Source organism: Aricia agestis, chromosome 8 (genome assembly GCF_905147365.1).
Source record: "Aricia agestis chromosome 8, ilAriAges1.1, whole genome shotgun sequence".
Lineage (NCBI taxonomy): Eukaryota > Metazoa > Arthropoda > Insecta > Lepidoptera > Lycaenidae > Aricia > Aricia agestis.
The window spans coordinates 1,752,151-1,771,304 of NC_056413.1; the positions used below are offsets into that span (position 1 = coordinate 1,752,151).

The 19,154-nt window shown below is 34.6% G+C and overlaps 1 protein-coding gene across 2 annotated transcripts in view; it reads right to left on the reverse strand.

Moving 5' to 3' along the window:
• The window catches only part of LOC121729610 (inactive ubiquitin carboxyl-terminal hydrolase MINDY-4B), a 38,455-nt gene extending 20,160 nt beyond the window's left edge, over positions 1 to 18,295 (reverse strand). Inside the window, exon 1 of one of the 2 annotated variants that reach the window (XM_042118183.1) lies at positions 18,251 to 18,295. In XM_042118183.1, the coding sequence (XP_041974117.1) occupies positions 18,251 to 18,284 (34 nt within the window). In that variant the 5' untranslated portion in view covers positions 18,285 to 18,295. Of the gene's footprint in view, positions 1 to 80; positions 127 to 18,250 lie in introns of those variants that run through there. The other variant, XM_042118181.1, reaches the window with a different exon arrangement.
• Between the last annotated feature and the right edge of the window lie 859 nt (positions 18,296 to 19,154).

The window sequence follows — 19,154 nt, forward strand, 5'->3', positions numbered from 1 at the left end:
TCTAGTTTCTATTAGGACTTTCTACGCGAGAAACATTACGTCGAAGAACGCAACAATTTTTATGTATCTGATCGTCTAACCATATATTTCTTCTTGTGATGTCCCCAGCACACTTTTTCTTATCATTTTAAACAATTTCACTGACTAGTAATTTTCAACGCTAACTTGCCCTTCCTAATCTGAAGTTTTTTTGTAAAAAATAAAAATGATTGTTTTGTGTATATAAAAATAGAATTAAACATTCCAAATAAAAGCTGGCAACAATTGCATAAATAAAACTTGATAGCAAATAACTGGTTTCAGTATGGCAACACAGTATTAATTACCTTTGCGATACATTGACTTTGATTGAGATTTCATCCCCAATTTATTTGAAAAACTATCCTAAAATAAAATCCTTTGATTCAAAAAGCTATTCAATAATGTTATAAAAGCAATTTAAATAAGTGCTTTTACTGGTTTTGGAAACCAAACATGTTAGATAGTATAAAAACAAAAAATTACAATCTATTTATAAAAATTAATTAAAAATGAATTTTTAATGTTGTCTCGCTAAAACTCCAGAGCGGCTCAACCGATTTGGCTAATTTTAGACTTGAAATATCCTTACTAGTCCCTTGAAACTTTAAATTAGGAGGTTATTGATATGAAGTTCACCGGGTCATGTGGTCTTCAATAATATTTACTCGTTTTTATCTAGGAAGAGCAAATCAGGTATTACTAACTGCAGTTAAATACTAATGCAAAATACTTGAATCTTTTTCAATAAAATATCGATAACGGTACCGCTTTCCCCGCGGAGCACAACAAAAGTGTTGTGGAATTGAATTGAAGTGTAAACGAATCAATTCTCAGCTATTGTGCCTATAAACTGTATTGCGATATGTGGGGATATGATACGGTGTGGGAGAACGCGATCGCTGCCGCTTGTACAAAATTGATTAGACTGAAACCCGCCAGGACGTAGGTTACACGATCAGGGTCTCATCAATCTGATCCATCAGTCTGGTAAAGATTGACGGGAAACTGATCGTCTAACCCACGGATTGACGGACTGATATTTTTTAATATGTACTTTTTATAACCATCAATCTGTCGTCAATAACAGATTGACGCCAAATTGACGACAGATTGATCATGTAAGCTACGTATATGGAGCCAACTCATTGAACAGCAGCCAGCGTATTGGTTCAACGTGTAGAGTTTGGAATGTCGCTACTCCTCCCAACTTAGGTATATATAATATGGCCCAAGATGCCAGATTTAAATAAATAAATAAATAAATAATGATGGCCAAGTAGGCTACCCGTTAGCCCAAAGCGCTGGTTCTATGCATTGGTCCAATTACAAAACACTGCGGGCTTTACAAATAAACCGGCCCCAGGGAGACACTCTAAACAGGTAAGCAACAGGGATTTGACAGCAGATAATGCACAATATCCGTCTGTCAAAATTTTCGTATACTAAAACTAGTGGAGTAGTCTATCGCAAAATACGTCCTATATGAAAGGAGCAAAAAGATCACCAGAAATAAACCTCCTTAAACTTTTCTTATACTCTAACAATTGTACCATCTCAACCCGCAACACTAGAAGGGTTATAAATCTAAACCTTTTGGTGTTCCTAAATTAGTTATATTTTTATTAAATACGCACGGACACCGGGACAGTCCAACCAACCGTAAACTTCTTTTCGCATAAGATTCAAACGAGAATTCGCATCTAGATCGAATCTCAAATTGCATGTCGGGAAATCCACAAGCGCATCACAATGTGACCGCACCCTTGCGAATTCTATCTGTTCAGGGTCTCCGGCTGTCTAGTCTGTGTCAAAGGGAAAGTGCACATGATTGGTCTCCGTGGGAGTTATTCATGAAACTTTATACGGTAAGTATTGTATTAACACACTTTTATATGCTTGGGCTGTATGTAACGGAATCTTTGAGCACGATTCTTACCTATGTGCAGTAGTCTAATTTATTCGAAACTTTTGAAACTTTGCATACGTATGAGCCAATGACAATGCAATGATTTGTTAAAGTTTTAGAATAAATATGATTTCGAATAAATCGAATAAAAGAAAAAAATTAATAAAGGTTTTTTGGACTCCCCAAAGGGTAGAAACGGGACCCTATTAAGTTCTGTATCTATGCGGTAGGTATTTAAGATTTTATATGTTATTTTATTTTTATGCTCTTTTCCATAAAATATATGTATCCTCAGTTTGTGTATGTTTATAAATATTAGACGCCATATAGATCTTCTTCTTCTTCCTTTCATCATGGCGGCCTTAACAATTTGCCAATTGACAGAATGGCCAGTAATGAGCCAACAGGACTGAGTGTGTATTTTTCAAAGATTTTGTATATAAGTACTATTAGTGTTTTTGTTTTTTGTTTAAATTAGTGTTAGCTTTTATTGTAAGTTAATTATAAGAGTATTGTATAGTTTTTCCCTTTATTTTGTGGTGAAGTCACTCATTGGCCCTTGCAGAATACCAGTGCAGCGAGCTAGCTTGCTGGCTGCTGCGTATAGCTGAGCTTGGGCCAATTTTGACATCACACAATATTATGTATGTATTGTGTTTTACATATTGTGTTGTGTGGTGACAAAATAAAAATGTTCTTATTCTTATTCTATTACTGAGACTTCGATGTCTGTCCGTCTGTCTCCAGGTTGTAACTCAAGAACCGCTATAGCTAGACTTCTGAAATTTTCACAGATTGTGTATTTCTGTTGCCGCTATAACAACAAAATACTAAAAATGCAATAAAATTAACATTTAAGGGGGGCTCCCATACAACAAACGTATTTTTTTTTTGTTTTTTTCGCTCGTAATCAATAAGGGTAAAAGCTAGGCACTTAAAATTTATACAAAATCCTTAATTTCCTCAAGAAAAGGACATACGATAGTTTGAAACCCGGAACGGTTCCCGCTTGAATGTCGACTCCATTAAATTTTCCGCATGTAGTTTAGTTTCACCAAAGGTCTTAAATCTTAAATCTTAATAAATCTTAATTAACTAACTGTTGCTCTGTAATTCGTTGTAATTCTCAATTTTGACTTATCACTCGACTAAAGCAACGTTGAAGATTTATTCAAAAGTTAATAATTTAGCAAAATGTAGGTAAATAGGCCTCCCGTGTCTAAAGCGTATTACTCCTATCTTTATTATCACCACAGCCTTCAAACTCATCGCTACGTAACATCATAACCGCATCCAATTGTGTGATACCGAGGTGTCTGCAGAGCCATAAAAAACTCTATTTCATGGGCCATAAAGTCCAATTTTATTGGCCCGAATCGTGTATTTGAGATGTACGACAAACGAAATAGCTTGGCGGTTTTAAACGAACGTTACAGCGAAGACGACAGTCAGGTGTATGGTTCGAAATAGCGAGAAGAGTTTCAAATGATGACACTACAATATTACTGATTACATGATGATTTCGGGCCGACAGTGAGTCCATATCCGGCTAAGAAATAAACAGTCTCTATGATGTTGGCCTCTACCACAGTAATTTCAAGTAGAGTTTGAGACTCTTTTACTTGAGATAAATAAAAGAGGCAACGTGACGTGTCGCAATTTTTTGCATGCTGTATATTTTGTCAATATTTTTCAAATTAATGTTAATATTATGTAATCAAAATCCTACTTTTTTGGTTGGACTTTTCCTAGTTCCTACATTAAAAATGTAGGAAAAGTCCAACCAAAAAAGTTAAAAAAGGAGGTTGTCAAATCGACGCGTATGTATGTCATATTTCCAGAACTCAATTAAATAGGTAATTGAAGATGAATTTCCACCAAGAAATGACAGTACATTCAATATCATATTTCCAGAACTGTCCAGTTTTTAACCGACTTCCAAAAAGGAGGAGGTTATATGTTCGGCTGTGGATATTTTTTTATTTTTTTTTATTTTTATTTGTGTATGTTCAACGATTACTACGCTGTTTGTGAACCGATTTTCAAAATTTTTGTTTTGTTGTATTAGGTTTCACTCCAATTTGGTAGGTACCATGTTCACGAAAGTGGTGACTTGATGATGGGATCTATGAGTAATCGAGGGAACTCCTCGTAATTCATATGGAAACATATGGTGATTTTGGTTTTATAAGAAGCATCCTAAGCATATGCTACCAAAACGCAACATTTTGCACCGAGGTGTACTATGGTTTCGAAGATACTAGGAGAACTCCGGATTCGTTATAAATACAAGTTCGCGGGCTTAGGCGCTGTTTTAAGAACTGAAAGCATATGCTACTATGCAAATTACATTCATCATCATCATCATCATTACCACGTCAGGGTCACCAATGTCACCAAAATTAAACATAACAAATTCAGCCTTAACTCCAAAGCGTAAGGCACACATTTCTTACTGACAAATTCCGTAACCGCTCATTCATTAATTTTTACCGCTCATTTAATTATTTTACTGTTCAATAATGTTTTCAAGTTTCAATGATCCATTTCATTACTTTTTAAAACTCATTTTTGTTTACTTTACTGCTTAGTTTTAACTGCTAAACTAGTTATTACACGTGCCATTTATATATATATTTTTAACTTCTTCATAAATTATTTAAAATTATCGTGTCCTTACTCCTTACTTCTCCGAAACGGTTTTACTGATTATACTTCTATTAATCCTTCGACCGTGGATTCTTGGAAATCTATTGTTATTCTATTGTGTCTCGCTCACCAGTGAGCTTGTAATAAGATACGTAGAATAATATAGTGTATTCATTATTCTACGTATAGTACGCGATAGTTTACTAGGTAACTAAAAAGAGTGAAATTATTATTTTTAACAAAAAATTAAAACCGACTTCCAAGGTAAAAACAATAATAACGTCCTTATAATATGAACTAAAAAGTATTAAATAATTTTTCCTATCTAATAGTGCTTTTTTCCGAATTCGGCTAAAACTCTACTATTTCTGTACTCAATCTTCATAATTTTGAAGTCGGTGCCAGTTCCAAAAGTTTCAAATATTCTGGCAGACTGAAGATTCAGCTATCTGGTACCGACTTCAAAATCCGGTTCGCCCCGACACAGTGTGCGATACGCGCATCCGCTTCCATACAAATTGTATGGAGGCGGATTTTTGCGATGAGCCCCGGCACGCTGAGCCCCGGCACGGCCCGTCTCAGTGTGCTCACTCCTTAAACCGTACTTACGGTTATTTTTAAAGCACATTCCAAACAAAGTTGTCGCCAACATACTCAGTATAACTCATGGGATAGCCACAACTATTGTATATTATGGGACAGTGTACTTTATTTCTTATCCTCTTAATAAATATGTCAAGTGCGACTATATAACGGGTTTTACGAGCATAATGTCTTAGTGCACGCTCCAGCGGTCGCCCAAGACGTGTCGCCTTAGATAAATGACACTATAAGTCCTGCAAACAATTAAACGATCTTTGTCCAAAGTTTAAACTATACTGCTAGACAAAAATGGCGTCTGATTTAGTATATATTTTTGGCTGTTATAATCATGTCATAAAATTTTGCGTAAGTATAATAATAATAATAATGTAACTGAAAAAATATTAAAAACGTTGAAGTAATCTTGGTATGGTATCGGCATTATTATTTTAAGTATTACTTTGAGTCAAGGGCACAGAATATAATAAGTATAATATCTAACTAGCTGTTCGACCGAGCTTTGCTCGGTATCCGATGAAAATGACATTTTCTAGAAATGATTCCTAGCTAGATCGATTTATCGCCCCCGAAACCCCCTATATACTAAATTTCATGAAAATCGTTGGAGCCGATTCCGAGATTCCAATTATATATACAAGAATTGCTCGTTTAAAGATATAAGATAAGATAGTTGTCTCGGGAAAGAATGTACCTAACGATAGTTTTTATCACAAAGAAAATTAAAAAGTTTAATTTTACTTTTTTTATTACAGGGTTTTTAATTCTACACAATTGATATTATTGTGTATAAGTAATATTATTATGTAAAAGATGTATAAAAGTAGCTTGCAATATTTTGTGCTAACAAAAACTTGCCATTGAAACTCGAGGCAGAAACCATTTCGAAATATTGAACACTTACCATACACCTTATAGGAAATTAATCTTTTATTTTTAGAAGCTTCGTGCGCCATTGCAATAAGCAGGCATGCAACATGGCGGCGTTCGATTTTTAAATGTTTCCCGCGCGAAGTTTTCATTGAAAATTGTTAACGATTGATTTTGTTTCACCGTTTTATTGTTTTTTACAATGTTTTAATATTTTACAACGAATTATTTTTTTTTAGTTTATGCGAATATTCATAATGATTTTGATACTAAGAATTTACGGATTTTGTTGCGGTGCGAAAATACCAAAATGTGTCTGTCTATTCACACCTAACCGTATGAACCAATTTTGCTAAAATTTGGTATCGAGATACTCTGAGTCCCGGGAAAGGACATACTAGGATCCCGGAAGAATGTACGGTTCGGCGTCATCTAGTAATGTCCTACTTCTTTAATGTTTAGTGTCTAAACACACTAGGCCGAAGTTACGCGGCGGAAATTCCGCATGATTACGCCCGCAATGTCAAACGCATACAATATACGGACGGAACGCGACGGAATAGTCTGTCATCGGTAATTTAAAATACATGCGGGCGTGATCATGCGGAATTTCCGCCGCGTAACTTCGGCCTAGTAGTGTGTTTAGACACTTATTCAAAGCCTACTCACATTAAAGGCACTATTAATACATCTGTAGATAAGAGTGGAACTACACTTGCAACTTCGCTCGGAGCTCGAACAAGCTTTTATCTTTATTTGAAGTTTTGAACAAGACAAATTATAGAAGGCTCTTTAACTTCGCAGCGTGTGATTCTACGTAGGGGCCGAAGTTTCATTCTGGCGGACGAATTTTGTTAGTTTTTCGAAATGAGATCTATAATATTATATGTAACTAGCTGTTGCCCGCGACTTCGTCCGCGTGGACTTCAGTTTATAGCGCGCGGTGTCAATAAAATTGGTGTCAAAAGCTTTTTAAAACTCTGGTACCCCTTAAATCAAAATACCCAAAACAGCCGTGTAGTGTGCACATAATATGATTTTTTTAAATTAAACTTTTTTATACCTTTTAAAGCTTATTTAGCGGTACACAACTTATCTGCATAATGCATTACACAACTTTAGCTTTGCCCAATAGCCAATACCCATAGGCCATAAACTATTTAGTATATTTTATTATTGGTAGACTGTTGTTTCTGATTTCTATGTTGGTACGTGAGTTATTTAATAATATGTATAACAATCGAAAGAATCGATATACTAACTCAACATGGTACCACCTCTTATAAAAATACATATGAGCAAGCGATAGCGCGATCTAGGTGACTCTTGGCGCCATCTGTTCCAGTTTTTGGAACTAATTTAATTTGAACAAATTTACGCATAAACACCCCCCTAGAACCCCTTTTTCCAGTCAGAAGTAGCCTATCTTTCTCAGGCTTTAGACTATCTGTGTACAAAATTTCATTACAATCGGTTCAGTAGTTTTGGCGCTGTTGTTTTTGAATTTGATATCTAATCTAAGTTGGTAGGTGAGTTCTTAGTTAATAACGTGTATAACAATCGAAAGAATCGAAAAACCCTAGTTTTGCATGGTTTCACCTCTTATAGAAATACGCATGAGCAAGCAATAGCGCGATCTAGGGGACTCTTGGTGCCATCTATTTTGAGTTTTTGGAACTAACTTAATTTGACCAAATTTACGCATTTTCACCCCCTTACCCTTTTCCAGTTAAAAAGTAGCCTATGTCCTTTCTCAGGCTTTAGACTATCTGTATACAAAATTTCATTACAATCGGTTCAGTAGTTTTGGCGTGAAAGCGAGACAGACAGACAGACAGATACTTTCGCATTTATAATATTAGTATAGAACGTGTATAACAATCGAAAGAATCGAAAAACCTAACTTAACATGGTACCACCTCTTATAGAAATACGCATGAGCAAGCAATAGCGCGATCTAGGGGACTGTTGGCGCCATCTATTTTGCGTTTTTGGAACTAACTTAATTTGACAAAATTTACGCATTTTCACCCCCTTACAACCCCCTTTTCCAGTAAAAAAGTAGCCTATGTCCTTTCTCAGGCTTTAATCTATATGTGTACAAAATTTCATTACAATCGGTTCAGTAGTTTTGGCGTGAAAGCGAGACAGACAGACAGACAGAGATACTTTCGCATTTATAATATTAGATATGCTATTGAATGTACTGTCACTTCTTGGTGGAAATTCATCTTCAATATTAAATAATTATACACTTTCCTTGCACTTATTCCACTTTATTTTAATATATTTATTACAAAATTGTTAAATACACGACCGGTTTCGAAAAAACACCTGATGATGATTTTTTCGAAACCGATCGTGTATTTAACAATTTTGTAATAAATATATTAAAATAAAGTGGAATAAGTGCAAGGAAAGTGTATAATTATTTAATATTTTATAATATTAGTATAGATTATAGTATCTAGAGAGCCTATGTCCTTTCTCAGGCTTTAGACTATCTGTGTACAAAATTTCATTACAATCGGTTTAGTAGTTTTGACTTTTGGCGTGAAAGCGAGACAGACAGACAGACAGACAGACAGACAGAGATACTTTCGCATTTATAATATTAGTATAGAACGTGTATAACAATCGAAAGAATCGAAAAGCGTAACTGAACATGGTACCACCTCTTATAGAAATACGCATGAGCAAGCAATAGCGCGATCTAGGGGACTGTTGGCGCCATCTATTTTGAGTTTTTGGAACTAACATAATTTGACCAAATTTACGCATTTTCACCCCCTTACAACCCCCTTTTCCAGTTAAAAAGTAGCCTATGTCCTTTCTCAGGCTTTAGACTATATGTGTACAAAATTTCATTACAATCGGTTCAGTAGTTTTGGCGTGAAAGCGAGACAGACAGACAGACAGACAGACAGACAGACAGACAGACAGAGATACTTTCGCATTTATAATATTAGTATAGATTGAATGTACTGTCGGTTCTTGGTGGAAATTAATTTTAAGCACAATTAAAACAAAAATTTACGTGCACTTTTTTCATTATATTCATTAAATTTATTATTATAAAGATAAAAACACGACCGGTTTGTTTGTCTGTCTTTCTGTCAATCTGTCTGTGCCAACTGCCAGCAACTGAAGACGTAAATGGATGTTATGTTATAATTTTTTAAATTAGATACATAAATGCTACATTATAAAATATTTATAACTATCCCTCGATCGCGGATTCTTGGAAATCTATTGTTATTCTATTGTTATCGCGGTCGGATTTGACGGCTTGGGGCTTGACAGGAACAATTACTTTTTTTCCTTATAATTTGAAAAAAAAACTTTGTAACTTATAGCTATTCCTCATCATTATATACTTATATAATAGTATCTGGACTACACATAATGTCCACATTTATTTGATTTCAAATAATTTTCGTAGTCTTAAAGCCTCCATTAATGCAAAATAAACGACTTCAAATTGTAAGTAACCAACCACTTATGTCTTCAAATATTCCCTGGCTGCAGAGGCAATGGCAACAAAGCCGCCAAGTGCGTAAGAGATTTAGCCATATTATACCCAAATATACGAATCATTAAAATTAAGATTATGGGTCATTAGGACCCCAAGAGTTTTAAGTTACATTCCACCCTCATAAGAAAGGGTTAACTTGAAATACGAAACATAATGGGCCCTTAGTTTCAAATCTTTGCATTATATTTCCTGGGATAGTCCCTAAGGCCTCTAGGGCCTATTAAAAAGATGTATTGGCCCTTAATTTGATACCGCAAGCAATATCACTCTGATACCTTTAATTTTGCAAACCTTTTGTCGAACATCAATTTTATTAATGGCTGGTTTCTGACGGGAGTTTATCTACTCAATTGCGTAGTTGATTGGCCAACAAATTTTGACGTCAGCTAAACGCGTTAGTAAAATATATTGTACATAGTACAGAAACATACGTCAAAAAAACCGGCCAAGTGCGAGTTGGGCCCGCCCATGAAGGGTTTATTTCTATGTTTCTTACGCCGGTTCTTCTCGGCGGGGTAGTTCCCGAACCGGTGGTAGGCAACGTAGTTTCTTCGTTCGACTTTCAAAAAGTGTATCATGATACCCATTTTGAATAAAAATATACCTATTTTATTTATTTATGAAATTAAAAGGCTTTTGATCTGGGGGCGCGGTAGTGCCCCCGCCAAGATGAGCCTTTATTTTTATATTTCAGTTGATTTAATGAAAGTTAAATTAATGTTTACTATTTATGACGTACTATAAAGTAACTAACTAGATCTCGTTCAAATCAATTTTCCTTTGTAGTTTTTATAGTATCATATATTTTTTTTAGAATTATCATAGATACTTTAGAAGTTAGAGGGGGAGGGGGCACATTTTACCACTTTGGAAGAGTCTGTCTCGCAAACTATTCAGGTTAGAAAAAAATATAGTAGAAACCTCAATATGATTTTTGAAGACCTATCCATAGATACCCCACATGCATAGGTGCGATGAAAAAAAATATTTTTTGTTTCAGTTGTACCTACATTTTTTAATAATTTTTCCATTTTTTTATGAAAGTCTTAATGCGGTTCACAGACTACATCTACTTATCAAGTTTCAATAGGATAGCTCTTATAGTAACAGAGAAAAGTGCCTGTGACATACGGACGGACAGACAGACAGATAGACATTATAACATGACGAATCTATAAGGGTTTCGTTTTTTGCCATTTGGCTACGGAACCCTAAAAAGTTATTATTATTTTTACATTGTGATTTTCATATAAGACTAATTTTTCCAACCCTTTTGGTAAAAAGTAGGCCCCGTGCGAGTTTTTACGCCAGTTCTTCTCGCCGGGTTAGTTAGTAGGTGTAGCTATCATCATTCATCAGTCATCACGTCGACATTCTTAGAAGATTTGATTCAAATTTACTCAGAAATAAAACAATTTTTATTTATACTTATTCTATACGTTGTTAAAAGTTAAGGTCATTCAAAGAAGCAATAATCAATATTACTATTAATTTAATCTAAATATTTTATGAGTCAGATAATGAGCGATAAAATAGGTACTTACTAATGTAAAGTGTACGTAACCGATAAACGTTATCTTTGGGGACTCGAATTGTCGAAGTTGTAATATTATGAGTAATTTGTTAAAAAAGAAATACATTTATAAGACGATTAATAATTGTGATTCAATACGGTACCAAGAGATTAATTAAGAGCCCATATGACCCTAACTTGACTACATACATTAACCTAGATCTCAAAATCTGTAAGGTCTAGAAAACTGATTTTTTGACACAAGTAACTTCAGTTCATAAAGATTAAATGCTCAAGACGAAAACACGATTACTCAAAAAATGCTCGATAGTTTCTTTTTTACAAAAAACCTTGTTTTAGACACATTTTTGCTTGGATCTTCGAAGTTTGCTGTCTTTTCTTTAATATTTTTTAATATCTAAAAAGGTATTGATAAAACCTAAATTTGCTCAAAACACTTTTTTCATAATCATTATAGTTCGTCTTTTATTCAAGTAAAACTAAATCGACGATGATTCCGCGCCGTCCTTTTTCACCTGGCATATGAAAGACGGGCGTGAGTGTGAAGAGAGAAGGACGATGTTTGATTTTTAGAGTCAGGTGAGCTCTTAATAATATTAACTTCAATGTGTTTCTCCGTAAAAATAAACATTGTCTTGCATAATGCCACATGGCCAGTAACATAAAGTAGTATGGACATTGCAGATTTGATAAGACATAACCTCAAAACAATGACACATGATGTACAAGTTTTTTTTTTTCTTTTCTTTTTCCTCATCATATTCTGACAGTGAACTTTTTTAATTATCTTATTCCTTTTCATTAATTTAAATTATTATTGTATGGTTGTCTTCAAATAATTTAATTAGTGAACTTAAAATGTAAAATAGTTGTATAAGCTAAAATATATTTTGCATGCTTCAAAAGCAGAATGTTTGCTACTGCACCTATACTTTAAGATCTTTTATTAAAAACATTCTATGCAAAAAAATAATAATAAAAAAAAAAAAACTATCAAATAGATTAAAGCAGTGTTTTTCAATCTGTGGGTCACGACCCCTAGGGGGGTCGTGAAGCCTTACTCAGGGGGTCGCCGACAAAAAGAAAAAGCTGACGTACTATATATAAAATACATATACCAAACTAGAAAAAAAAAACATTACCTGACTTAGGTTTAATAAAAAGCCTTTTATATATATATATATATATATATAAAAGGTATAAATATATAAAATGATTTCTTTGGCTTTCTATGATACGAGGGGGTCGCCAGTATATTTTAATTTTAAAAAGATTGAAAAACACTGGATTACAGAATCATAACACTATAGTTCTTTACATAACTAACACATTTTACCTGTAAACAAAGAAACGACAACAAAATTTTATTGTTTTCACTTCTCATTTGACACAGCTTAATTATTATAGGTCTTCCAGAATCTGATGGCAATTTTTGACAGCAGACTTTCAAAATATTGTATCCTTGATCATTGGATAAATTTTTATATATTAGGTATGCATGTTTAACACACAGAATCAGCCGCAGGGCTATAAGAAAAAAAAGGATCAAAATGTTTATTCCAATTACCCCAGTATTGCTAGAGTAAATTTATTTTTCACTTTTTGCCGTCAGATTTTGGTAGACCTATAACTACAAAATTAATTAGGAACTTCAAAAATTATAAAAAAAATCAAATGAACTCAGCATAATTTGTCTTTTTCATTGACGGCATATTGAGAAGGGCAGCCAGATTGACGCGCCACGCATAACGGATTACTCTTGAACTAATGGTGCGCGCGTATATTCAAATTAACGAAAGCATTTTCTTTACATCTCCCTCCTCCGGGTTGAGGATTACTCCTGTAATTTTCATTATAAGACGTACACCTATTATTTATCATGTTTATCATTTATTTTGTCTTCCATCCAGATAAGTTTTGTCACATGGTATAACTTTTGTTTCTTTTTTTGTTCTACCTGTGTTTATTTTGTATATTGTAAATTGTAATTGATATTTTGTCTATTATTTCAAATGGGCCGATTCTTTAATCATCCATTTTTTTCCTCTTTCATTTATTGTTCTTTCTAATTCTTCTTTCCTATCTTTAATTCAAGTTTCTGTATTTATTGGATGTTGTAATTCTTGTTTTAAGATACTAGTGACGTTTCCTTCTAATAATTATACTGGTGCAAAGCCAGTCACTGAGTGTTCAGTTTCTGACTTGTTTATAGTTATCTATTCACTCTTGTTTTATTTATAAGTGTTTGGTTCAATCTCTCATTGAGACCGTTTGAAAACGGAGTATCAACAGCAGTAAAAAATATTTTTACTTCATTATCAGCCAAAAAGTCTTTGAATTTTTTTTAATTCAATCCCGGGTACTGGTCTGTTGGTAATATCTCAATTTTTTGCGTGACCAGAACTTTTTACTAACTTAATGAAATCTGCAGCATTTTGTGTTTTTGAAGTTAGAATGTACGAAAATCTTGTGTGACTAATGATCATTCGATCTTTGTCCTCCAAAACCACCAATAGCAACGATCGACATTATTTGAAATGTTTTCAATGCTAGTCTCAAATGTGCCATTAATCCAATATGTCTAACACTTTATCTTGGCCTCTCGATTTTATTAGACCCTTTGCTGTAAAATAAAGACTAATTTTATTTATCATTTAGTTGATCCCTAAATGGCACCATTAATTCTTTACACATTTTTTTAAGTTTTTAATAATTAATGAATGTAAAAACTGAATTGATCTACATGTTATTATTCTGGTCGAAAATATTGAGATAGCGTCATACTTATTAATAATTTATCTTTTTATTTTTAATCTTAGTATATCAATATTATCTTTCTATACAGGTATAGTAATTGCACTTTGATAGCATTGGTTTTAAAATAATAGATATAAATGATAACGTGCCTTATATAAAACAAAATTTACACAAACGCCTTTTTATTACTTTGAAAATGGCCGTAAGTTTAAGTGATGCGAGTTTTCTGAGTGAATCACGATTAAATCTTATTTATATTGTGTTAGAAGATTTAAAACTTAAAGAGAAGGAAGTGACCATTGAGCCGTTAGGGGCAGCTGGAGACAATTACGTTGCCGATGTGAGAGTTATCAAGGTCAAAGATGAAGATGAAAAAAATGACGTCAGAATCATTACGAAGCTAGGTGATCCCGGACATGGTAAAATGAGTAGTCTCACTCCAGTGTTCTTCAACAATGAGATTACAATGTATGTGGAAGTTCTGCCTACCATGTCGGAACTTCAGGAGAAGGCAGGCGTCGCGTTGCAGAATGCCTACCAATTCGCGACCTGCTTCGGATTCAGTAATGAGAGTCAGCAAGAAATCATATTATTAGAAGATTTATCGAAAGAGGGATATACTATGCTAGATAAATATAAGCCCCTATCAAACGAAATAATAAAACTAGTGCTGACTAGTCTAGCTGATTACCACTCACTTTCCTATGCTTTAAAAAATGAATCACCGGACAAGTTTAAAAAGTATACTGAAAGACTAATCGATATGAATGACGTGATGGGCCAAGAAGATATGATTGGATATAATATGTTGGGAGAAGGTTTCAGCCAAATATTTGATATAGAAAAATACAAAAATATTGTGAAACAATTGTTCACTATGAAAAGTATGGAGAAAATAAAGAAGTTAAAAGAAGCGGATGCCGGATCTAAATATTCCGTTATAATTCATGGTGATTTGTGGACTAATAACATCCTTTTCAGACTAGATGTAAGTAATGTTTTATTTTAAACGGGAATGTAACAAAAAGTAGGATTCACTGTGAAAGTAGTCATGCAAAATCGTATATATTTGAAAAAATATGGGCAAATTCATGACATCGACTTTGTATAATAATATCTTACAAACAAAAGTCAAAAGTAACTCTTTCAGTGCAGCTATTTTTAACTGTTAACTTTATATACTTAAATACCCTAAAGTTTTTCACCGTGTTATATTATACAATACACATCCCTGTACGAGGTATATTTATTGTTATTTATTTGCAGGGTGACAAAACGACTGACTGCATATTTATAGATTATCAGTTAGCGGTTGAGTCGATGCCAGTTATCGATATCTTGTACCTGATTTTCATGTGCACGGACTACGAGATGCGGGCTAGCCACTACCATGAGTGGCTCGACCACTACCACGCCCAGCTCGAAAAGTCACTGTTCAACTTCGGCCTCAGAGTCAACAACGTGTATCCGAGGGATAAGTTGGACTCCGATTTGATGAGATACGCGAAGCAAGTGCTGACGATGTCAGTCATGGCTTTAAGTATTTTGCTTAGAAAGAATGAGGAATCAGCTAACTTTAAAGAGGCACTGAAAGACCAGCTGGAGATCACGGATATGATGGGCGCGATGCAACTGTCGACACTTCATATGGAGTCGGTGGCAAAAATCAAGGAGCGAATTGAAGGATTAATTGATAGTTGCTTTGAGCTTGGCTTGATTAATGCTGTTTAATTAGCGATGTGAATTAGAAATAATTTGATGTATATAAAAGTTATTGTAAAAATTTAGGTCCTAACCTATCTATGAGGCTGATATTTATGAGGTTTATAAACTCAAACTTTTTTATCCAAAATATTTTTTACAAATATTTTCTGAATGTCGTTACAATAGTAACGACGTTCAGAAACTATTACCACCGCCGATTCGGGAACTAACCCGGCGAAAGGAACCAGTGTAAGAAGCTCACACTACTTTCATAATACTTTCATACTACTAATTGGTTTTTATGGGCACCATCGACCACATGTACCAATACATACTTAGAATAATTTACGTGTTCGGTATGTGTACTATCAACTCCTCTAAAAATGCACTTTTATGTTTGTTTCTGTCCGAGTGCTTATTGCCAAGTCACTATAATTATTAAAAAAATGGTCGATACTGTGACTGAATGGTGATTTAAAATTATAAAATAATTCAACTTAACATGACTTGCCTTTTATCTGAAAACTTTTTACGTTAAAATTAGAGGCTTGCATAGAGAGACTTGGCTGTCTACATTTCATGTTTTTGGTTGGATTACACTCAGTTTAATAAATATTATACTTTTTCCATAGTCAGATAGACTTAAATTATAATAAGTATACCATACACAGCAATATACAGCTGTGACATAAATGAAATGTTAACGAATTTTAGAATTCCAAATATTTTATAATCTTTCATTTGAATTGCTCTAAAAAGGGTTTTGATTGATGACTAAATATTTTTTCAATGAAAAAATCTATTTCAAAAGTGTTGGACTGTTCGTGCATATTTAATATTGTAAATGAATTCTACGTATAAAATTTTTGAACATTGTTCTCAGTAAATTATTCCGACGTTTTTTGTTTTTTTTTCTCGTGCTATTTAGTATGCATACGTTCAAAACATACAATTATAGTTGTTATAATAATTATTATAAGTGAAATAACAACATAACAACAAAAAATCGAATGTTAACAGAGCTAACTTTTCGAAGAAAGCGTGTTACGAATATGAGACCACGCTAATACATAAAATAAATAAAATAAAATAAAATAAAAAATGTTTTATTTCTGAGTAAATTTGAATCAATTTTTTTCAGAATGTCTACCTGATGCCTACCACCGGTTCGGGAACTACCCCGGCGAGAAGAACCGGCATAAGAAACTCGCACGGGTCCGACTTTTTACCAATAATAGGTATTTTTATATTGCACATTTTTAAGATTTTTACTATACAGTAACAAGATGTGACAAAAAAACTTAAGGGGCGTGTAAGAGTCTTCTGTACAAAGTCCCCAGTGAAAGTAGCAGTACTGAAAAATAAACTTTTTAAAATTTTTTGTATGGGGAAATTCATAACGTTTGGGCGCTTGCCGATAAAAAACCCAATTTTTTTTTCGTTCAGCGCTGCTTCTTTCTCAGTGAACTCTATACATAATAATATAAGGGGCAAATATACACCCTTAAGTATTATAAATGCGAAAATGTGTCCGTCTGTCAGTTACCTCTTCACGCCTAAAGCGCCGTACCGATTTTGATGAAATTTAACGTGGAGATACGTTAAAACCCGGAAAAGGACGTAGGATACATTTGTAGTGAAAAAATTAAGTTTTCCCCGCGATAAACGAATTTTGACGCAACTCCGTTGCGGGCATCATAATAGCTTTGTCCACACTGTGCCTTTTTCTGTTCGTCAAGGGCATGCGTTATAGCGCAGTCAACAGGGAACGTGAGGCATGCCCGCGACGCATTCCCTCTGACCGTATCCAAAAAAACAAAAATGACAATGTTGGCGTTGCGTTCGTTGACGCATTCAATTATTGAATACGGCAAAATGAAAGATGACGAAAATTGAAGACGAAAAGCTTTGTCCACACTGTGCCTTTTTCTGTTCGTCAAGGGCATGCGTTATAGCGCAGTCAACAGCGAACGTGAGGCATGCCCGCGACGCATTCCCTCTGACCGTTTCAAAAAAACAAAAATGACAATGTTGGCGTTGCGTTCGTTGACGCATTCAATTATTGAATACGGCAAAATGAAAGATGACGAAAATTGAAGACGAAAAGCTTTGTCCACACTGTGCCTTTTTCTGTTCGTCAAGGGCATGCGTTATAGCGCAGTCAACAGCGAACGTGAGGCATGCCCGCGACGCATTCCCTCTGACCGTATCCAAAACTTTCGCTTTGTTATTAAAAATTACAGTTGGCGTTGCGTTCGTTGACGCATTCAATTATTGAATGCGCTAAAACGAAAGTTAAATGAAAGAAGATGACGAAAATTGAAGACGAAAGCGCATAGTGTGGACATAGCTAATCACCATAATATTTTTATACTACACATACTCATAACATTCAAGTATTTTATTATATAAGGTGTAACAAAACCTAATGATAATAATTAAAAAATTATGGCGTGTATATGTCCCCTAGACCTCACTGTGAAAATAGCAGCGCTGAGAAAGCACAAACTTTTTTACATTTTGTATGAACAAGCGTCCAAGCGTCGTGCATTTTTTCATACAAAAAAAATGCACTTTCAGCGCTGCCACTTTCACACTGAACTAAACATAAGGAACACAATATACACACCCTAAGTTGTTACACCCGGAATAACACACGTAATAAAACACAAACCCCTGGGTTTTATCTCCATATACTCTTCATCCATGGCTGGGACTTGACGGGCGCGGCGTGAGTCTAACACTGTAACACTAAGCCGATGACTTAACCTAACTTACGCAATTAATGCACAGGCGCCAGCGATTTCAAGTTTTTAACCTCTATGTGGAATCCTAATCTAAACCGAATCTTATATCTTTAAACGAGCAATTCTTATATAGGGGGTTTATATAGGGGGTTTCGGGGGCGGTAAATCGATCTAGCTAGGAATCATTTTTAAAATGTCATTTTATTCTTGTTTTATCAAATACCGAGCAAATCTCGGTCAATTAGCTATATATAATAACAAGACGTGGAAGAGCCCTGCTTCGGCACGAATGGCCCGGCTCGACTGGAGAAATACCACGTTCTCACACAAAAACGAGGTGAAACAGCTGCGCTTGCGCTGTGTTTCGCCGAGTGAGTGAGTTTACCGGAGGCCCAATCCCCTACCCTATTCCCTTCCCTACCCTCCCTTATTCCCTTCCCTTCCCATCCCTACCCTCCCCTATTACCCTATTCCCTCTTAGAAGGCCAGCAACGCACCTGCAGCTCTTCTGATGCTGCGAGTGTCCATGGGCGACGGAAGTTGCTATCCATCAGGTGACCCGTTTGCTCGTTTGCTCCCTTACTTCATAAAAAAATTAAATTTAAACGGTTGCTTTTTTCCAGAGCGTATCATGTTCTACGAGAATTGTGAATTTTAAGTCTATGAGAAACAAAATAAGGTACAGACTACAGTATTGTTTATATTTTGTTACGTGGATAATACCGTGATTATAGACGTATTTACAATGGTACTTAACAGCTCCTCAAGATTCAACAATAAATAATATTATTCAACAATTCTTTTTATCTACAGTTATTATTATTAAAACAA